Source organism: Cnephaeus nilssonii (assembly GCF_951640355.1).
Source record: "Cnephaeus nilssonii genome assembly, chromosome: 9".
In the NCBI taxonomy this organism is placed as follows: Eukaryota; Metazoa; Chordata; class Mammalia; order Chiroptera; family Vespertilionidae; genus Cnephaeus; species Cnephaeus nilssonii.
This window is the reverse complement of record NC_137080.1, coordinates 12,713,507-12,737,087: the sequence shown is the minus strand read 5'-3', so window position 1 is coordinate 12,737,087 and position 23,581 is coordinate 12,713,507. Positions and strand designations below refer to the sequence as shown.

At 40.1% G+C, this 23,581-nt stretch overlaps 1 protein-coding gene across 1 annotated transcript in view; it reads left to right on the top strand.

Moving 5' to 3' along the window:
* Positions 1–23,581, top strand: part of MAN1A1 (mannosidase alpha class 1A member 1) — a 151,380-nt gene that overhangs the window by 88,648 nt on the left and 39,151 nt on the right. Inside the window, exon 6 of the mRNA XM_079780508.1 lies at positions 5,814–5,908. Coding sequence (XP_079636634.1) covers positions 5,814–5,908 — 95 coding nt within the window. The remainder of the gene's footprint in view (positions 1–5,813; positions 5,909–23,581) is intronic.

The window sequence follows — 23,581 nt, the reverse complement described above, 5'->3', positions numbered from 1 at the left end:
AGTTTTTATTTTTACTGTGAGTGAAATCAGGATCTCTCTTACGCAGAATTTTTCTGAAGATTCTTGTTGAATCATAAGATGTTTGCCCATCTCAAACTGATTGGTGACTTGCGCAAATACCCTATTTAATTTTAATGGTCATTTTTTAAAAAAAAAATAGAAAACATCTATTGTCAACATGGATTGCATTTTATTTACTGTCATTTTTCATCTTGTTCTTTTAACTTTGTAAAATCCTCTTCGCCAAATATAAGTACCAACAAACCCTGGAAATCAAGACTGACGAAGAATCCGGTGGCAAGTTAGCACTTATCTTCATACAACAGGAGCATAATTTTGCTCTTTTGCCAGTCTCATTTCAGTACTGGCTTTATGACTTCTGAATACTGGGGGGGGGGGGGGGGGGGGGTTCAGTGTTAAATCAAAAGTAGAGATTATGAGCCCTGCTCTCCCATTTTACTGGGGAAACTGAGAACCAGAAAAGTTAAGTGACTGGTGCAGGCCTCCCATTGAAGCCACGGTCGAGCCAGTGCTAGCACCCACATGCTGGCTGGGGCTCAGCCCTCTGTCCATTGTGCCTGCCCATTTGAAGGAGTGCTGAAGTACCAGTTAGTGTACTACTTGTGATCATTTGCTTCCCAGCACATTATCCAAGATGTGCTAGTTAAAATTTAACTGCCCTTTAGAATGATTTGTGACATTTCTCCTTTATTCTTTTAATAATATTAACTTGATAAGCTAGTTTGGAATTTTATTACCTTCTGGCCATGTTAGCTAGAAAGATGTTCTCTTTGAGGATCTAGATTCCTCCCCCAAGTAACCTCTCTTCATATCTCGGGAGAAGGTAAATCAAACATGAAGAATTGGAACTGATTCCGGCTCACATATGATTTCATTGAAAGCATCAATAGCTTAATGTTAGAATCCAAAACTCTTTTGTAATTGTGCTCAAGACTCCAGAATACTTGACATAATTATTTGCAAATAGTAGAAACCAGTGGAATGGGATGGCGCGGTTTGCAAACACTGGAATATCAATGGTTTCTCATTATAGTGCCCCAGGTATGTCTATTTATTAAATGAACATTTATTATTGAGCACCAGTTACTTTGCTAGATGCTACACACACCACCACCACCACCACCCAATAAGGCAAAGTCCATGCTTTGGAGGCTTCCATATGAAATGGAAATTAAAACGATGATATGACAAACAATAAATGAGAATGGCCAACTTTCTGGGGAGTTATTGAAAAAGACCTCTCTTAAAAAGGGATATTTAAAGGGGTCGCTGAAGTTAAGAACGAAACAGGAAAGTGGAGAGAAAGAGCATTGCAGCCAGAGGAACCAGTAAAGACAGAAACCTTGAGACAGGAAGTGCCATTGTTTCCTGTTGACTGAGAATATAAGTATCTTCCCCCATGCTACTCACAGAAATACTGTGTTATCAATACATTTAAAAACCAAATGACCTCATCTGAGGTGGATATGTACCAGTATAATAGGAAACAAGGAAGAAATTGAGGGTTTTTTCTCTACTTTTAGAAAAAAAATTACTTGGGGATAAAAGAAGGAAGGAAGGTATCTTGCTTTCTAGAATCAAATGCTGCATTGTGTGATACCAATGTAGGTGTTCACAGAAAGAAAAGATCTTGGCCTTGGCCTTGAATAATGGGTTAAATTGTATGGGCCAGAAGGAGACAGAAAAGGGTGTTTCAGGATGAGAGAATTGTGTAAATAAATATACTAAAGGTGGTAAGGTGGCATCACCAATAAAAACAAAGATAGAGGTGTTAAATAACCTTATTGTGGTAATCATTTCTATATGTATCAAATCATGTTGTACACAGTGTTATATATCAATTATATCGCAATAAAGATAAAGCTGGGGAACATTAAAAAACAGATAATAGAATGGACTGAACTTGAGTGAGTGCTTGAGACCATGAGACTCAAGCTAGAGTCAGACTGGTCTTTGAGAGAACAGAAGATAATAGATTGATAGATGTCATTGAAAGGTCAGTAGACCAGTTTTGACCTGATATTTTAAACAGAGGGAATCAGTATGGTTTCTTAAACAAGAACATTGGATACTAAAAAGAGAAAATGGTAGACGTGATTGGAGGACCTTCTTTTTCATCATGCCATTTCATTGTACCCAGCAATGAAAATATGGATTATGCTCCTATCATGGAAAGGGAATGAGCTATATATGAGACATTTCAGGGACTGAAGAGCAATAAATCTAAAGTCAAAATGCCCGCACTCTCAAGCACCAGGGACTCAGAGTCAATGTCAGTGATGGAACTAGGGAAGTTTGCCTGGGACATTAAATGATGGATTTCACCTTGGACATGTTAAGTGTCAGGAGACAACAAGACACCCAAACTGTGATGTGAGCACCCAAATAGAAGTACGGAACTAAAGCTAAAATGGGAAGTTGAATTTAGGAATTCAAACAGGTGATAAGAACTGAGTGTTTAGTTCTTGAGAATGAATGCTTATGATTAAGAGTGTGTGTATTAGGGGAGGGAACACACACATACAGAACTTGAGTAGAAGGTACCAAAACAACAGTTGGGTAAAGGCCAAGACCAGAAAGAATTTCAAGCAGTTAAATAAGGAAAGTTCTTGGGGAAATACCATTATTATCATCACTATGAAAACTACAACTAACCTTTTAGAGTAGTTAGTTGCCATGTATTCTAAGATCTTTAAATGTAATAATGTGTTCATTTCTTTCCACAGCCTTTAAAATAGTAAATGCTATTGTTATTCCCATTTTAATATGAGGAAATTTAGGCATGGGGAGATTAAGCAATTTGTCCAAGATTACCCAATTTGAAGAATATTTTTAAAGCCTGAACCCGTAACTCACATGCCATAAGATTATACTATTAACGATGGTGTTTTAACTACATAGTTTGACTTTTATCTCTTATAAGTTTATTGAAAAAGAGTTAATTTACAGTTTTAAGAAATTGGGTTGAAACTAGAAAGTCAAGAGATGGCTGAGCAGTAATTGGATAATCCCATACAGCAGAAGAGAACTTGGAATTCTCTAGAGCAGTGGTTGGCAAACTCATTAGTCAACCGAGCGGCAAACCGCAGCTCGTGAGCCGCATGTGGCTCGAGAGCCGCAGTTTGCTGCCCACTGCTCTAGGGTAAGGCAGAGAAAGGAGGAAGAATATATCTTTTGGTCTTTTTTTTTCTCTCCTCTCTTTCCATGCACTGTTAGTTGTTAGAAGAGGAAATTATCCACTTTAAAGAGAGTTATAATAATTTGGGGGGTGGGGGGGAGAAACATGGTACCTCTATTTTTTTCTTTTTTTTTTTTTAGCTATTTCTATATACTACAAATGCCTGGACTCCAGGAATGTTTGATTGACAATTGATTTAGATAAACTAACATTCCTGGAGTCCAGGCATTTGTAGTATATAGAAATAGCTAAAAAAAAAAAAAAAGAAAAAAATAGAGGTACCATGTTTTACATTAAACACACTACTTTCTTAATTTTCATTACTAAATGAGAGTGGGATTCCAAAAGAGTAGGGTCTTAGAAATAGCGCCAACATTGGTATTACAGGGTAGTCTTCAGTGTGGGAGCTCACGTGCCCAGGTCTCTGTGTGGGGAGACTCAGGTCTTGGGAGCAGGCGCTGCGGACTGGAACCCATCCTCTGGAGAAGCCACACTGACTGCTTTATTATTATTTGCTTAAATATATATTTTTATTGATTTCAGAGAGGAAGGGAGAGGGAGAGAGAGATAGAAACATCAATGATGAGAGAGAATCACTGGTCGGCTGCCTCCTGCACTCCCCCCGCTAGGGACTGAGCCTGCAAATCAGGTATATGCCCTGGCCGGGAATCTAACCGTGACCTCCTGGTTCATAGGCCGATGCTCAACCACTGAGCCATGCCGGCCAGGCCATACTGACTGCTTTGACAGTGCTTTCACTAATGCTTTCCCATTGGCTGGGCGAGGCCTTTGCTTTTCAGGGCTCCCCCAGCCTTTCTGGCATCTCCCTTGTTTGAAGAAGAGGCAAAGGGAAATGTTTAGTTCCCAGCCTCCCACGCTCAGGCGCTCCATGTGACAAGGAGCAGGGGTAAGGCACCTGCTTGCTGCCACAGCTCGAGCCGTCCTTCCTCCAACGAGTAAATTAACTCCGTGCTTGTCTTTGGACCAGAACTACGAATGGATGCCAACCAATTAACCTTCCTAAAGCATGATTCTCTCCGGTGAATTGGCTGCTCAAAAACTGTCAATATTTTTCCATTTTAACAGAATAAAATTCCTAGCCTTTCATTTATGACCTTCCATAGTTTAGGCCAGCGCTGTCTGCGTGTGCCTGACCTTATTTAGCAGCATTCCCCTCTACTGGCCTGTCCCATTTCTCCTGCAGGTCCCCACTCACCTCCGCCTGGGTTTAGACCGATGCCTTCAGGGATGCGCCCTCCACTTCCCATCCTCACCCCAGTCTCCAGCATTATTAGCCCCTCGTATATGCTGCATACAATCTTCACAGAAGTGCCTCTCTACCACTCAGCCTTCAGAACTTCCCTGAACTCCTAGACAATCTTATCTCCAGCTCCTGTTTATCTGTGTTCTAGATATGTATTTAGTTATCTTCTTTACTAAATTCTGGGTAGAATCTGTACCTAATTTAACTTTGTATCTTTCAAATCACTTACACTTATCATTAGAGGAAGTTAAAACCTTCAAGGGCTAAGAGGCCATATCGATTACTTATAATAATATGTCTTTTTACAACTTTATTTTTTGTGGGTGTTATTTCTATTTTTTTATTAATTTTATTGGAGTGACATTGATTAATAAGATCACATAGGTTTCAAGTGTACATTTCTATGATGCATCATCTGTATATTGCCTTGTGTTCCCACCACTCAAAGTCAAATCATCTTCCATCACCATATATTTGGTCCCCTTTAACCTTTACTGCTGGAGGCTAAGTCCAGCAGGTCATAATAAATGCAAGAAGTCCTCAGAAGGTTGAATGGACTCTTTCAGCAGGGCTGAAAATTTGCATGTTATTACCTGCTGCTGGAACAGCTGAGGGCAGTTCCCCCAACCTGATAATACTTTATTGTTCACTAAACCTTACCTTGGATATGTATATCTGCTTTGCTGTAGGGCAAAATGTGAAAATAAAAAGGCAGGGGTCTGGAGATTTGGAGAGGTTAGTCACTAGAACTAAGTATCCGTCTGGCCCCCCAAAATGCCTTCCAAATTCATATTTCTTCTCTAGTCTCTTCATTCATTTATGCACAGCCCCTTTTCCAGATTCCTTGAACCCTAGTAGATGCAGAAAGACCCACCTCCATTCCCCTGGTCTTCTTTCACTGTGACTTCATAAATAAGTGATGAGAGAAAAGGACCAGATATCCTGATTTTTAGTCCAAGACTTATCCACCAATAAGTGGTTCTCTTCCTGGCTTGCACACTGGAATCACCTGACATCACCTGTGATGCTTTAAACTATTCTGATCTGGAAGCCCCAAACCATAGAAATTAGAATCTCAGGAGTGCAACCCAGACATCTGTATTATTTAAAGCTCCCTATGTGATTCTAATGTGCAACCAACATTGGAATAAATGCCCTATAGCACCATGGCCCTTGGACCATTCTTGCTTTCCTAGATAATTATATTTATTTGGAATTTCTTTTAATTTGAGATAATTTAATTTTTTTTCATGTATAGAAAATTTCAAAGTAGAAAAGTGCTAGGAATAGCAATATAGTACAGTTTGTTTTGCTTACAACCGTAGCTTACTTGACTCTTTAACTTTTCAGATATTTCGAGAGAAAGCAGTGGAACTTGGGGTAAAATTGCTACCTGCATTTCATACTCCCTCTGGAATACCTTGGGCATTGCTGAATATAAAAAGGTAAAACTCTTCATTTTTTGACAACGTATTTTAAGTTGAAATAGACACTGGATGGATAATTACTTGTATGATGTCAGCCTCTTCCACCATTGGGAGTCTTGGCATCTGTCCTTGTGTTGGAAGTTACTAATTTTTCAGTGTCCCATGGCCTTAGATGGGTCCTTGTCATGGGATAGCATGACCCCAACAGTCATCCAAGCCAGACATGATTTGAGGTTTTCATTCTCATGGTGACATGGCATCCGAAAAACTGTCTCCGTAGATTCCAAGAGCTTCCCATTACCTTTAAAATTGTCATGAAAACGTTCCAGAGGTAGGACACTTGGACTAATCAGATCTCCCACGCAGCGAGACTGAGAGCACCCGAGGCTGCCCCACCCACAGGTGCAGGAGGGAGGGGAACTGCTCCACTGACCCAGATCAAACCAACCCTCGCATCCCATTTGGGTGGAGAACGCTGGTGTGACACGTCCATGGGAGTGTGGTCCCAAGACAAACCCGGGCTGAAGCCTGTCTGGTATTCTCCCCAGGGAACAGCTTGGATTTTCATGATAGCTTGAGCATTTCATTAATAAACAATTTTATCGTAAGCTTTCTTCTTAACTCCTTCTTCCCCATAAGTAATTACTTGCATATGCGCCTCTTGGTAATGATAATAATGGTGTTGATAATGATGATGAGAACTGTTTATAAAATCATAGAATATGAAGCTTTGTTATACACATTTTGTACATACTACCACATTGAATGCTCACAACAATCCAATAATGTCAGCACTGATGTTATCTCCATTTTAATAACAAGGAACTCGAGTCACGGGCAGATTAAGTCATTTGCCTAACATCATGCTATAGATAAATGGTAGAACTAGAATACGCACTTTGATGTTTATGCACACGTGATATATAGGCATTAATTAAACAGCTTTCTTGTTTTATAAATGCCAAGAAACTGTACAGGGTGGCTTGGCAGGATTAATAGAGATTTCTTCTCCATTATTTATTTTATGACATTCTTTCCTAAAATTAATTATGAAAAATCATCAGTTAAATGTCATGCAGTATTTTCATTTGTGTGCTATATATGTATGCCTTGAAATGATTATGTCTGTAATCGTCGGGGGAGGGGGAATCCAGGGGCAGTGATGCTGAGGCAGTGAGGTGGGAAGAGACCACACAGCTGGCCCATGTTAATAACTGAGGTAGTTCTCTAGTATATGTGATATCTCAGGATCTGTGTTCCCCTTTAAGGGGCCTAAGGCTTTCTCTGTGATCTTGAAGACCAAAGCATATGCTACCACAGGTCTCAAGGCCGTGGCAATGAGCTTGGCTTAGAGGCAGCATGGCATTTGTTAGAGTTTTTTTTTTACTCATGTAGACCATCTATATTACCTTCCACATCTTCAGCCTTTGGATTTATAGACAGTATTCTGACCTAGAAACTACCGTATTCCCTGAAATAAGATCTGGTTATAAAAACACTGTGCACATTTAACACATTTTCCCCTACCTAGTAGCTCTGAGAAAAATGATAGGGGCAGAACAGTACACTGAGCTAGCTAATTGGTTATCAAGAGACCTGGTTCTAGGTATTTTATAGGTGCTGTAGGTTTGTCTTCAGAGCAATCATTTCCACTCTCCAGGCTTATTTGTAAACTGGAAGTTAGGCTACTTTAGTTGTTCTTTTGTGAAATTTTGCAGGTTCACAGGCCACTTTGAAATTCTGATGAAACATGGCCCTCTCCTCATAAATTGCATATTCCTGAGTACACATATTTTTACAGTTTCCAAAAGCAAAAACCGTGCCATAGGAGCCCACTTACGACCCAAGGACCCCAGATTTAAAAGACTGGAGTGATTGATCACGCCAATCCTCTACCCTAGGATTTCACAGAACTAGTTCTTGCTGCTTCCTGGAAGGTAATGAAATTAGATAAGAGGGTACTAAAGCTAATAGAGAGACATGTGGTCCTACTTCCTTGCAAAAAGTCGGTCAATTATTGTAAGGTGCTGATATCATTTAATTAGTTCTAGCCTCTCTTGAAATAAGCATAAGAAATTGGATTATTTTAAAGCATACTTAACTTTACTTAGTGTTTATTTCTAACAGCAAGAGGATTTTTTCCTTAGGAAATTTGTCCTCAGTGTACAGTGGAGATATTTTTTGGTGCATAAAGGAATACTTCTAGAAACTATTAAATACTGAATCTTCTACGATCTTTCCTATCTGTGCTTCTTGAAAATTCATTAAATGGGGCATTCAAGTTTTTCTTAACACCTTACTTTGCATTTACAGTGTTTTATATGGATGTTATTATTTAATTTCAAAGATTATAGAAAAATTGGATGTGGTGAAAAATAATGTGCCATTTCATTTATGTGTTATCTAATGTTTTCAAGTGGAACTAGAGGAAATCAGGTGACTGTTTGACAGCTGATAGGCAAACTTTTAATTTCTTCCTGGCATCCTGTATGAATTTTTTATTATATATTTTATCCACTCGCAATTCCACTTACTAAATAGCAGTGACTTGCCCAAATTTCCACAATAAAAGCCTTGGCAAAATTATTAATAATATCATTTCATTAAACTCCTCCAATCCCTTTGCCCAACCAAATCCACTCATCGAGTCCCCTCTCCTTCCAGCTGTGAAGCTGATTTGGAAGAAAACATTTCATATTTGCCTGCAATAATTACATTTCAGGATACACTGTTGATGTCAACCTAGATATATATGCTGTTTTATCCGAATCTGTGTATGTTTACAGTTTGGGCCAAGGGGATAAGGGACAGCTGCCATGGAGGTTTTTGAAGGCTGTCACCAGTAGAAGGCTCAAAGAAGAGAAGAAAAAAATATGTCTGGCACAAGCACATTTTCTTAATTACTCTCCCAGAATAAGGGAGTGTCTGTAGAAGGATGCCCAAGAGGAAAAAAAGTGCTTGAGGATGCTATTTAGAATAGCTGTGCGTTCACTGTTGACTGGCTTTGAAACTCTTGGCAATAATTATGATGGGAGAGGCACAGAGTATGCCATCTATAATATAATTCGGCTCTTCCCTCTCAATTCTGAAAATAGTTATGGATGCTGCTCTTTGCCAGCAACTGTCTGCTCACAAAAATGTGAACCTGTTGGTCTTATCTATTCACATCTCTCGAGCATTCAGGTTATTGCCTAAAGATAATTGTTTTCTTTACTTTTTCTTGGTAAAAAAAAAAAAAAGAATAAATAAGCATGTATTTGAGAACCTTTCTGATGAAGGTTTTATGCCAGGTCCTGGGTAGATTGCCCTCTTCTCTTCACTTTATTAAAAAAGAAAACAGGCATGGTCTCTCCCTCCAGGTATTTACAGCATGATTCTTTAAGCACAATATATATTTTTTTATATGCTATATTATACATTCACTCGTGTAATTGACAAATGTAAGCTAGTCTGTGCCAATGAGAGATAATATGATCTCACTGAATTGAATTTAAAACAAGCAGAATTTTAAATTGGGGAGGTTTATGCATTTGGAGCCAAAACACCAATAAGCCAAATTGGATTTCAGTACTTGTGCAAACTGAGAATAGCAGAGAACCTAAATAATTTACTTATATTCTACATTAGGAACTCTGTCCCAAAATCTGTTCAGAAAAAAGAAAGTATTTTATAATTATTTCTTCTGCTACCTCTGTAACAAATTCAAGAGCTGTGTATTAAGTTGTAAATTAGTCGGAATTGTGATTTAATAGCAGGTGGTAATTTGATGGAACGAACAGAACAAACGCCATGGTGGTATATGCAGCACCTGATTGGGCGGACGTGCTTGCTTCACCAGCACAACAGTAGAATGACAATGCATAACTTACATAACACCTCTGCTAAACGGAAACCATTGCCTTTTTAACAGATTAGATTTGGGTATAACTCAATTTCTCTAATGTGTAAACGTCAAAATTTGATGTCTGATCTTGTTACGATTAGCAAGAGGCCATGTTCATTTTTTCTTCCAACCTAAAGAAGAAAAATCACTTCTGTAGTTTGTAAAATCAAGTATCTCACCATTTTCATATATATACATATATATATGTATATATGTATGTATGTATGTGTGTATACACACACACACACACACACACACACACGTATAATTCAAGTCCAGGTGAGTAAACTTATTATATTTTGAGTTTCCTAAAATGTGTGCTTAATTTCAAATAATATAGGTACTGTTCCCATTATTCATTTCTATCACAGGGCATACCTTCTGGGCATTCCTAATAATTATTCTGTCTTTCTTGATAAATGAGTTCGTTTTAGCTATGTACCATTTTATCACTTGTTTGTCTTCGTGGGCTGTTCTGAACTGACACTTTCCTGGTGGTTATATTAGGTTAGCAGAACTGTCTGCAGCATGTGTGTTTATTGCACGTATCGAGGAATGTCTGGGGAATGACTGATCTGCATTCTGGCTCTCATTAGTCAGCAAGGTGATGAATGCGGTACAACTCTGTCACCTGTGTTTATTTCCTGCTGTGTGAAGTTTTATTCGCTGACTACTCTCATTATCCAATGCAAATGCATACTCTGTCATTAATTACATTGCAGTTTGTATTATGATAATTAAATTGCAAATTGCTTTACTTTAACTGAAATGGGGCCTTAATTAAGAATAGTACATAACTTAATGTTTTCTAATAGTGAAAGATTATCCCTTGTGAGGCATGTACTATATATATTGTGACAAAAGGCACTAGCCCCTTTATTGGGTTTCTTAGTACGTTAGTGTTGTAAAATGCTTAAATATTAAATAGACACAAACTGAAAGAAAATCTGATTAGGTTAAATATTTTAAAAAGGTTTTTAACATATCTTCTTGTGTTTTTACTTGACAGTTGAAATATAAATTTCTGGATCATTAAATTTGCCAACGATTTTTTAAAGTAGCTGGTTTCAGATTCTTACATCATAAGAACAATGTAAAAAATATCAAGAAGCAAATTTCCTGAGTATGAGCAGATCAAAGTTTTTTAATGAGTTGCTAATATTCTAAGAGGTAAAATAGCCCTTAGGTATCCTAAAAAGTGTTCTGTAGCAGTGGTATACCCTGAGCAGGAATCAGAGCCACATCTTACAGTTTTATCTTTTACTAGAAGCCCGGTGCACGAAATTCGTGCATGGAGGGGGTGTCCCTCAGCCCAGCCTGCACCCTCTCCAATCTGGGACCCCTCGAGGGATGTCTGACTGCCCGTTTAGGCCCAATCCTGGTGGGATCGGGCTTAAACGGGCAGTCAGACATCCCTCTCACAATCCAGGACTGCTGGCTCCCAACTGCTCGCCTGCCTGCCTTCCTGATTGCCCCTAAATCACTTCTGCCTGCCAGCCTGATCACCCCTAACCACTCCCATGCCAGCCTGATTGATGTCTAACTGCTCCCCTGCCAGCCTGTTTGCCCCCAACTTCCCTCCTCTGCCAGCCTGGTCACCCCTAACTGCCATCCCCTACAGGGTCGATTGCCTCCAACTGCCCTCCCTTGCAGGCCTGGTGCCTCCCAACTGCCCTCCCTTGCAGGTCTGGTCCCTCACAACTGCCCTCCCTTGCAGGCTGGGTGCCTCCCAACTGCCCTCTCCTGCTGGCCATCTTGTGGTGGCCATCTTGTGTCCACATGGGGGCAGGATCTTTGACCACATGGGGGCAGCCATATTGTGTGTTGGATTGATGGTCAATCTGCATATTACTCCTTTATTAGATAGGAGGATAGAGGCCTGGTGCACGGGTGGGGGCCAGCTGGTTTGCCCTGAGGGTGTCCTGGATCAGGGTGGGGTTCCCTTGGGGCGTGGGCCTGGGCAAGGGGCCTGTGGTGGTTTGCAGGCTGGCCATGCCCCTGGCGACCCAAGCGGAGGCCCTGGTATTTGGAATTTATTTACCTTCTACAATTGAAACTTTGTAGCCTGGAGCGGAGCCAAGCCTCCTGCTGGATCCATGGATTTGTTTACCTTCTATAATTGAAACTTTGTATCCTTGAGTGGAGGCCTGGGCCCGCCAGAGTGTGTGGAAAGCTTGGCTTCCTCTGTTGCTGGGGAAACCCACTGGTAGCCATCTTGGCTGGGGTTAATTTGCATACTCGCCCTGATTGGCTGGTGGGCGTGGCTTGGCTGGTGGGCATGGCTTGTGTAGCAGAGTGATGGTTAATTTGCATATTACCCTTTTATTAGAGAGGATTACATGTGCTATGGGTCTGTTAAATTCAAAGTTCTACGAACTCTAGAAAAGGTAAAAAGAAGTTACAGGCTTACCAAGAATTTTAAGCTAACCAGTTTTATGGTTTTATTTTTCTGATTGGATATTTTATTATATTGGGTTACCCTACTTTAATTAATTTGGCCATTTAAACTCTTCTGGAAACAATAATAACGACACTTTAGGTTTTAATTCTGATAAGCACAGTTATTAATGTTAGACATTAGAATATTATTACCCTTGTTAAAGCTGCCATTATTAATATTGTCAATTTAGCTCTTAGCCTTGGATAATTCATATAACTGAGTTTGTCTTCTCATACATAAAACTAAAATAACAATAATAATAGTATCTGTCCTGATGACCTCATAAGAATTTAGTGGCAATCTAATGAGTTAATATCTAGAAGATTAATCATTGCAAATGCCATGAAGTAAATGTAAATTGTAATTATTAATTCATGATCTTGTTCTGAAGTGTTATTATGAAATATGGTATATGATAAAATAACATAGCTAAAACTTAACTTGGTTCTCATGCCTTCTTATGGTAGTCTTCAGTTTTTAAGCCACTCAGTGCTTCTAATCCATTCTCAAGCTCAAGTCCCATTTTCTCAGGCCAGGACGGAAGAGAATATTGGCAGAAATAGCTGGAAAGATGGAGAGAATGTCTCCATGTAGTCCATGTGGGATAGTTGTGACTCCATGCTCAAACATTTCTTATGTTTTAAGTTATTTTGGGATTCATCTATAGAGTCAAAACAATTTCCTCTCCAGAATTATATTTATTGTTGAATTATCTCCTCTCGAAGTAAGAACTGTTTAATCCATAAGATTTAAGAAGAGTGTAAGGCAATAAAATGTAATTTTTTTCCAAGTCCCGCATGCTAGCTATTAATTAGCATGGTACAAACAGTCTCTGGAAAGGTGTATGCATCCTTGCTGAAAACCAGTGGTTCCCAACCTTTTTTGGCATGCCCCACCTAAGCATCTCTAAAATCCTGATGCCCCCGTGATGTATAATTCTTATTATTCAAAAACTGAACTCCTATTCACATGGAGGAAGCCGAAAAGGCCATTATTAACTTGCACTAAACATGGTTCCAAAGAACATGGCATCCATGAAAGAGAAAAATAAAAGAACAAAAGGACAGTTTAAGTACTGAGGAATAAATCACTAAGAAATTGTTTAAAAATAATAATAATAATAAGTGATATGGAAAAATAGCAAATAAAGTTTCAAAACATAGAGAACTGAAATGCATAAATATGTCACAACATATATTTATATACTGTATATGAGGCCCCTAGAACCATAGAAAAGCAAAAAATTCACTGTTGATAACTCATTCTCAAATTGCACCCCCCCTAAAAATCAAATTGCCCCCTGTGGGGCCTGTGCCCCCCACTGGGAACCACTGCTGTAAACCTTCACATTCTATTTCCTTGTTCCTAGACTGAGCTACTTCTATCAAGGGTCTCACTGTCTCGCTATGGTTACTCACTGTCTGTCAGTGATGCTCCACCTTCCCAGTGCTTTAGAATCACTAGGGCATTAAAAAGCATATATATCATTGCTGCCTCCCTCCCCCCCAATCTGTTTCTGTTGGTTTTGAGTCAGTTCCTGACATTTTTATAAGCCTCCTCGGGCATTCCAATATTCAGCTGGGGTTGAGAATCACTGCTTTATGTCTAGTATTTATATCCTAAGGATAGTTTCATTTCTCCTCTCCGTTAACTTTGGAAACTTTTCCCTGCCCACTGATTGTGAACTTACTGAAATACAGAATATTAGAAAATTGGTTTGATAATGCCCAGCTTTAATAGAACAGTGGTTCTCCAACTTGAGAGTATATGAGAATTGTCTGGAGGGCTTGTGAAAACGCATATTGCCCACTCTCAGAGTTTTGGATTCATAGGGTTTTGGGCCAGGCTCCATAATTTGCCTTTCAAACCAGATCCTAGTTGATGGAGAGGCTGCTGCTGCTGGGCCCAGGACCTCCCTTGGAGAACTATCCTAATACAAGAAATGACTAAGCCAGCCATCGAAGTGTTCAGATTCTTAAACCAGCTGCTTAGTGAGGCAGCCAGCTCCAGACATCCATGGAAAGGGCACGGGTTGTTGTTTCTATCACTAATTTACTCGTTACCCAACATTTTCACTTCCATCTAAGCAGTATGTCGCTTCTTATGGAATGTAGCTCATTCCAGCCACTGATTACCCAAAAAGAGTTTACAATGTCTTTTTTTCCCCTTGCATCATCATCATCATTAATTATGATAATGATGATGATTATCATTTTATCCAGTAGGACTAGAGAGCAAACTTTGTGCCATTTTAATATAGTGGGAGGAAAAAATGGCATTTTTAATTAAGGACTTCGGGGTAACTGTGAAAAAGGAGAGACATTTTCAGAAAGCCATTCTGGTGGCTTCAGGCAAAGTGATTTTCTGATGAGCACCCGGTGACCTGGCCCTGTACCTGAGGGCATTCCCGGCAAAGACAGGAGGCAGCATTATCCTCCCACCAGAGGACGGGACCTCAGCTTCTTCTGGATCTTTTAATCCTCCCACCGAGCTGCAGACTGCTCTGTCTATGCCAGGCATGCAGTCACTTGACCAAATCAAAGGCATTTATTTATAATGGCAAGTGGACAAGAAGGATGGGAGCACTTAGTTTAAATGGAACTTGTTGTGTACAGGCCTCCTCTATTAAGGGACAAACAATTCTGAGCAAAGGATGCTTTGCTGTTTCTTCGTCATGCATTGGGAGGCAGGGGGAATTTGAAGTGCCTAAGGGTGCCTGGACTGTTCTCTTTCTTCCCACTCATCCAGTCATAATGGAAGGTAATGCCAGGTAAATGGGGCTTTCAGTCTCTCTTTAAGCCCTGGATTATTTCTCCGTACCACCCTTCCCTCCTTCTCCAGGAATTCCCATCTGCCACAGACCACTTCCGCTGTGCTGCTGGTGGGGCACTGGCAGAAAACGGAAGTGTGAATGGAGTAAATATTTTACTGAACCGTATATTAGATATTGGGGGGGGGGGGGGTTTGTTCTATACTTCCATAACATCCTGCATTTTCAGGCTAAATTGCAGCATATGAGTAACCCTAGTGCAGAAATTTATCAAAGGTGATCTGTAGCCAATTTAGAGATAATCTACCTGAAAAGGATTGCTTGCATCCCTTAAAAAGGGACTTGTGGAAGTCTGTTAAGCGGCCTTTCTCACTCTTCAATTTTTGGTACTTAGAGGGCCTTGGTACAAAACCCCATGGGACTGGATTTATAGCTACGGCCTCTACTTCCCCCACATCAAGCTGTTAACCATGGTTTAAGCAGTCGACTCACCAGGAAAATTTTGCGTAAGGACAATTATAGTCATTTGGATGCAGCAAACTCAAAGCGGCTTTCATCTCAAGGTTTTCAAATGCATAAAACCAGTGTTTTACAGATTCAGCTTTGCTCACATTATTCACACAATAGGTGGCAAATCAGCCTTGGTGATTTGAAATGTGTTCTGTGTACAGAATTTAGATCAGGTACAAGTCACAGCACATAATTCATACAACGTCTTTACAGGTCAGCAGTGGAGCAACCTGTTCAAGGAGCTTGCTACCCTCAGTTTTTAATGAAACAGCAATCAGTGTCCCTGTGATTATTCTCAAGACCAGGCTCGGGGTATTAGTGTGGGGCAAAGCTTTAAAATATCTAATTAATAAAGTTAGTTTAAAGATTTATGACATTGTTTGAATAGGTGTTTAGGTGTTTGAAAATCAGCTTGGTATCAAGTCACTTTCTCAGCCCTTATCATTGTTACTCATTGTAAATATTAAACCAACTGCATTGAATCTTTGAGTGGGAATTGGAAGGTCAACATAAAATATTTATACTACGGCCAATAATTTTTAAACACCTCACAATCTCAGTGGAGGCATTAACCACTCCATGATTCCTGCTTCTGCACTCACCGCTGTTGTTGATCTGTTTTGAAAAATGGGATGAACAAGGATTGATTGCCATCTCTTTTATTAACTGGGAAAAAAAAAACTGATGGAGCAATCGTCAGAATTAATTGTAATTATTAATCTGGAAATTAATGTGCAGCTGGGCATGAGTACAGGCAGTGCAGTTTGGTGATTTAGCCATCATGACAAATGATCTTCCTCCAAAAAGGGGACAGTTACTAGCTTTTCTTTACTTGACTCTTAGTACTAGACCCAGTCTCAGGAAGACAGTAAGAATGCCCAAGTTGCCCTCTTATCCTAGACATGGCAGTTGGAGTTTAGCATTATTAATTAGATCTCGCTTTCCCCCTTTGTCATGTCATGCTATAGTTTTTTATGGAACATTTATACAAAACAGTGATTACTGGTAATTGACCTGCATATGTTGAATAATCTTAAGATGCTACTGAGAGTTTAATGTACCTTGTAAATCGAGAGGCTTCCAATTAAGTCGAGTTCTTAAGATAATCACTTTCAAAACTAATCAAGTAATAGGACATTAGTAAAGCTGTTATTGACTTAATTGTGACAAATTAATAAACAGACCCAGTGCAATTACTATAATGGCTTTATCAGTGAGCAGTTTTCCAAAATTTAAGCATAAATCTGTTCTATCCCCTTGAAGTGCAATAAAAGTTACGTCATTTTAAGATGGATGTCATTCATTGCTATAGTGATATGTGAGCATATTGTGCAAATAGCTTGGATTTCTGTGTGTGTGTGTGTGTGTGTGTGTGTGTGTGTGTGTGTGTGTGTGTTTTAATGTATTTTCGTTGATTTCAGAAAAGAAGGGAGCGGGAGAACAAGATAGAAACATCAATGATGAGAGAAAATCATTGATTGGCTGCCTCCTGCACACCCCACACTAGGGAATCAAACCCGCAACCCGGGCATGTGCCCTGACCTGGAATTGAACCACAACTTACTGGTTCATAGGACGATGCTCAACCACTGAACCTCACTGGCCCGGCTCTTTCTTTTGAAATGTGTTTTACATTTATTTCAGAAGTCGGTGGGTCTACTTGCTTAGCCCTTAAACCATATGATTTGGTGAGATGTTCTAGACGTCCTGGACAAAACCACGGCGCCTTCCTGTGTTTTCTCATCTCTGCTTTTCTGCGCTGGTGCCCTTGGGTTGATGCCCTCTCCTCCAAGAGCTACGCAGTGTCTGTCCCACTCTCCCTGCCCCGGAGAGCTCGGCACAGTACCCTTTTATACCTACTTGGCACTCTGCAAATAGACTTTGGAAAACAAATGAATTACGAATTACAAATTGGCCATTTTGTTTTAATATCTGACAGTGCCAATTCCTATAACTTGGCTGATTGCAAGTGTTTAAGAAAATGGCAGCCAAAAGAGCAGGAATGTCAGTCCTGCATCCACTGTGACAAATCCTATATAATAAAACCCTAATATGCAAATAGACTGAACGGCAGAACAATTGGGGGAATGACTGGCAGAACGACCAGTCTCTATGACTCGCACTGACCATCAGGGGGCAGACATTCAACACAGGAGCTGCCCCCAGCCCTCAGGCCCCAACTGGCGGCAGTGGTGGCTGGGGGCGGGGCCAGCAAACATCCAGGCCAGCCAAGGCGGGAGCCCCGCTGGTCTCCCCAGAGATAATCCCTGATTGCCGGCCTGGTCTAGGGATCCTACCCATGCATGAATTTCATGCACCAGGCCTCTAGTATATATATAGTTCTCAAAACACATCTGTGTTGAAGATCCTGTGTTTTACTGAATATAAGTATAACTATTTAAAATAATGTGATCACACATCCTCATTTTTTTAAAACTTGTGTGTTTTTTTCATTTTTAAATGGGATTAATAGTATCAATTTTACAGGAATAATGTTCATGACAAAAACCTAGAAATCTGAGGAATTGGGGTCTTTTATATCTAGAAGAGTAGATCGCTGTGGGATTTCAAGATCCTGAAATCATGGTAGGCATCCATACAATCTATGTTTAAGTTAGACCTTAACAAGGAAGAATGGACTTTCAAGTAAAGTATGTGTGTGTGTGTGTGTGTGTAATATGTATACACATCTGTAATTCTAGCAAGCCTCCCATGTGTTCAGTTTGTAACACAGGTCTTCCTCAAACAGGGGAAGTACCATAGAGTCCTCATAGTAATTGTAATTGGCATCATCTGGGACAACAAAGGGACGAACACAATGAAACTGCCCAGCTGAAGAAGGGTTATTTTTAAATGATTGGAATACCCTAAAATAAGGACTAAAATTGTGGCAATTTCATTAATGATGAGGTATTTAAAATTTGTGGTTCTTGAATTTAACAGGAAAAATTTAATTTAACACTGTATAAATATAGCACTTCTAGCCATTTATTTACATGCAATTACTATAGCTAGTTGCATGATGGAATTTGCACCCACAATTATATCAGGAACATAAAAATAAGCCATTGGTTTTTAAACTTTTTTGCTGTCTTATCAGTAAAATATTTTTAAACATTTACTCCAAACCATGTATTCTTATTCACAAATTACATATACATGTACCACTGTTCTAATGTCATATTCATTTTAAAACACTCAAAAATAAAATTGAAATCTATAATAACAAAAGCGTAATATGCTAATTAGACGAGACATCCTTGTGGATGAAGCCAGGGCTGCGAGAGAAGCCTGGGTCCCTGGTGCCTGCGAGTGGCTGGCGGGAAGCCCAGGTCCTGGGTGCCAGAGGGAAGCCGGTGCCGGCAGCCGGGGGAAGGAAGGCCTACTCTTGCACGAATTTGTGCCTCGGGCCTCTAGTCCTGTATAATAAAGAGGTAATATGCAAATTGGCCATCACTCCAACACACAAGATGGCCGCCCCCATGTGGACACAAGATGGCTGCCACAAGATGGCCAGCAGGGGAGGGCAGTTGTGGGCGACCAGGCCAACAGGGAAGGGCAGTTGTGGGGAACCAGGCCTGCAGAGGAGGGAAGTTGCGGGGGACCAGACCTGCAAGGGGAGACAGTTAGGGGTGACCAGGCCTACAGGGGAGAGCAGTTGGGGGGGACCAGGCAAGCCTCGGATGGCCGCTGCCCAGCCATGCAGAGCTGGCCCGAGGCGCAGGTAACCAGGGCCGGCCGAGGCTTGCACTGCCGACAGTGGCAGAAGCAGAGGTGTGATGGGGGCATCGCCTTCCCCTGATCACCAGGTTGCCTCCCGCCCCTGAGGGCTCCCGGACTGTGAGAGGGGGCAGGACAGGCTGACGACCCCCACTCCAGTACATGAATTTTCATGACCAAGCCTCTAGGTTTATATAAAGGACTTGAATATCCCTGGATTTTGGTGTTTTGAGAGGGGGTCCTGGAACCAATCCCCCACAGATATCGAGGGGTGACTGTGCATCAGAAATCTCTGACAGCTGTAGAGCAGTGGGTGTCCCGCGGCCGACCTCTCCTCATTGTGTTGTAATCTCTGCAAGAACCTCTGGGTACCTTTTATGTAAAACCTTTCACATATGCACGAAGGGAGGGAACTGGGTCTATCTGAATATTTAATTTAATAAAGCGTTTTTTCTTACTTTTAGATAAAAACATTTAGAAATAGCAGCTTTGATAGTTCCTTCCTGCACTCTAATTAAGAATCTTGCATTCGGCTTCAAAGGCTACTGCCATAAACAATACATATCTAAGTGTCACTTACCTTATCAAGCCCAGGCAAGTGTCTTATCATTTAGCGGTTCATAATGGGCATATTGTCTCATTATATTATGCGGACTTTGATCCTTTTAGATTACTCTCGAGAATATTTTTTAAATTGGTTTCAGTGGAAGTTTTAAATTAGTTTTAACCAGATTTAAATATTATAACACTAAATAGACTCTTGGCGTATCCTTCTTTAAGAATTAAGTTTTCCCACTTTAAAGTGGGCCAAGTGAGGAAGTATGCCTGCAAAGGTTTTTAATTAGATCAAGAGCTTTTCTTAGATGAGTTATTGGTTTTAATAGGCAGTAGGTCAGAACGTGCTTGAAGACATTAATTTTTAATATTGATTTGGTAAGCCAAAAATATGAACAAGGGTGTCAGTCTGTACTGGAAGAATGATGGTTTAAAATGAACAACATATTTGATGCTGGAATGCAAAATTTTAACTAAATTCAAAGGGTTCAAATGACAAAATTGGCTAATCTGTATTTCTGGGACCTATGACCAAGAGAATGGTGATTTCATATTTAAATTTAAAAAATAAGTTTCAAAAACTGGAATTTATAGAATTTATAGAGTAAGTATATATAAACTCTATAGAATAATCTATAAAAATAATAAATTTGCTGTTAAAGTTTTTCTAAAGACAGCAAAGTCTAGGGCTCTTTTCAAACTAAAAACGTGATACAAAATATATTTATTATTATGTTGATTCTGAAGGAAAAGTTTGTAAAGGGTAGGGGATGGAAAGCAAGAGGAATTATGAATGTACAAGCTATAGGCACCAGACAAGCTAATATATTAATGCCTTATACATTACAATTCTCTGTAGTCTACATAGGAGTTCCAAGTATATGTATATTTTTAAAGTTTCATTAAAAACTTTGGCTCATACCTCGTGCACTGCTGGTGGGAATGCAGACTGGTGCAGCCACTGTGGAGAACAGTATGGAGTTTCCTCAGAAAACTAAAAATGGAACTCCCATTTGACCCAGTAATCCCACTCCTAGGAATATATCCTAAGAAACTGGAAACACCAATCAGAAAGGATATATGCACCCCTATGTTCATAGCAGCACAATTTACAATAGCTAAGATTTGGAAACAGCCTAGGTGCCCGTCAGCAGATGACTGGATCAGAAAACTATGGTACACCTACACAATGGAATACTATGCTGCCATAAAAAAGAAGTAATTCTTACCATTTGCAGCAACCTGGATGGAACTGGAGAACATTATGCTAAGTGAAATAAGCCAGTCAGTGAAAGAAAAATACCACATGATCTCACTCATTTATGGATAATAAAGAATATCATAAACTGTTGAACAAAAAGATAGACACAGAGGCAGTAAAGCATCAAACAGACTGTCAGATTACAGCGGGAACGTTAGGGAGAGGTGGGGAGATAAGAGATCAACTGAAGGACTTGTATGCATGCATATAAGCATAACCAATGGACACAAAACTCTGGGGGGTAAGGAAATGTATGGGAGTGGGGTGGGGGGGCCAATGGTAAGATATATACACATATAATACCTTAATAAAAAATGGGAAAAAAAACTTTCACTCACATGTCGGATATAAAACAGGAAGCAACAAACAAACAAACACTGGCACTGCCCCTGTGACTGCCTTCATTCCTAGCCTGGAGCACCCTGCAGCGCCGGCAATGTTTTCAGGGCTCTCAGGAGGCCCCCAGGACACACAGGGGAGAAGAGCCGAGAGAATGGAAAATGAGAGAGAGGAAGAGCTTTCTGGACACATGAAAGCATGCCATTGCTCCTACTGAGAGATGGAGGTCTGTGTTCTCACCCCTTGAGTTTCGGCCAGCCTTAGAGGCTCGTCAACCAACAGAGTGTGGCCGAGGTGGCACCGTGTGACTTCACAGGCTAAGTCAGAAGAGGGTGGAGCTCCTGCCTGATTTACTGGATCCCCAATATATTTTGGAGCTCTCGATGTGTGACATGCATCTAAGAATTCTTTTGTGGTTGTGTAGCAAGTACCTAACTCTCTTGGACTCTCACCATAAACGCTGTCTCCTCTGCAGGGCACTGCAGTTTTCATTTTCCAGCTGTGGTTGTTTTTAACCTGACCTCCTGGGGACCTTTCAGACACCTGTGCACTGTAGCATCCAGGCAGGATCTGGGCAAAGTTTGTGGCAGGCCATCACCAGGCTCTGTCGTCTGGCACATGAAATCCGTAAGGCTTTAGCTTGCTGTCTCCTGAGTCAGTCATGGATTCAGGAGTCCCTGAGTCAGACAAAGCAGCAAACTCACAGATCTCCTCTAGTGCCGTTCTGTCTTGCAGAGAGAAATGTTCCTCTGGTTTTTGTCAGCTGTCTTCCTGGCAATCCACTGATGTCTTAGCAAGTGGTGCCCCAGGATGGGGGACAGGGATTATCCTCAGATATTTGGTCCCGCCCCTTACATAGCTCACTCATTTTCAGAATTTTCCCTCAACCCTGGATTTTCAGCTGTTCTGCCAACCTTTAACTCTTGTGGAAAGTAGGACTACAATTTTGTGAAATACAGGGGAAAAAGGCACTAACTAGAATTCTAACTCGCTGCAGTTGCTCCCTGTCAGTGGTTAGCACTTAGTTTATGCTTGCTTTTGGCCACTTTCCAGTGCTTTTAAATAACAGTTTATTGGGTTTTAAATATATATATATATATATATATATATATATATATATATATACACACACACACACACACACACACACACACACACACACTACAGATTTTATAATTGTTACTTATTGGACTATTTGCCAACCAGTTGCCTTTACCATTACTGGAAACCAGCAATTCCTAAATTTTAAAAAAATGTATTATGCCCTAGCCCAGTGGTCGGCAAACTCATTAGTCAGCAGAGTGGCGAGCCGCAGTTTGCCGACCACTGCCCTAGCCGGTTAGAGCATCGGCATTTAGAGCATCAGCTCGTGTAATGAAGGGTCAAAGGTACACACCTCAGTTGCAGGCTCAATCCCCAGCCCCGGTCGGGGCATGTGCGAAAGACCACGGATATACATATGTGTCTCTCTCATATCTGTGTCTCTTTCCTCCCTTCCACTCTCTCTAAAAAATCAGTGTAAAGGAGAAGTGTTGTAAAGACTTCTTTGTGTTATTAAACTTTTGTTACAACATGATCTTTAATGGCTGTCTACTATTAGATCTTCTAAACAGGCAATAATTTTTATCCTTTCCCTTGTTAGATATCCAAACTCTTTTCAGTTTTTCAACTGGTATAAATAGTACTCTATGTGTTTATACTTGAGGATATAATTACTTGCACTTGAAAATAAAATTATAATTGTTTCTTTAGGGTAAGTTTTCAGAAATTGAATTATTATATTAGTGAGCGTGAATATTATTCATACTTTTGATATATTTTGCCAAACATCCCTGCAGAATGGTTGTAACAATTGTCAGTGCCAATTGTCATTAATTCTATAGGATTACTCACTTCTCTTCAAGGCACATAACTTTAAATTTATTATGAGTTTTATTTGGCTAAAAAATTACTTCATTGGTTTTTATAAAGTAAAAAATTATTCCTGATTTGTTCCTTTTTTATAAACTGTGTGCACATATTATGCTTACGTTAACAAGGGTCACATTGAAATATGGTTGCATAAGCAAAATAGTGGAATGAGTAGGAGCTTTAGTTTATTTACTTTAATTATTATGCTTTCCTTTCAGTACTAAGAATACATAGAAAATATTTATATTCCACTTTAGAAAACAGAAGGTATTTTAGAATATGTTTTATGTTTATTTCCTCCC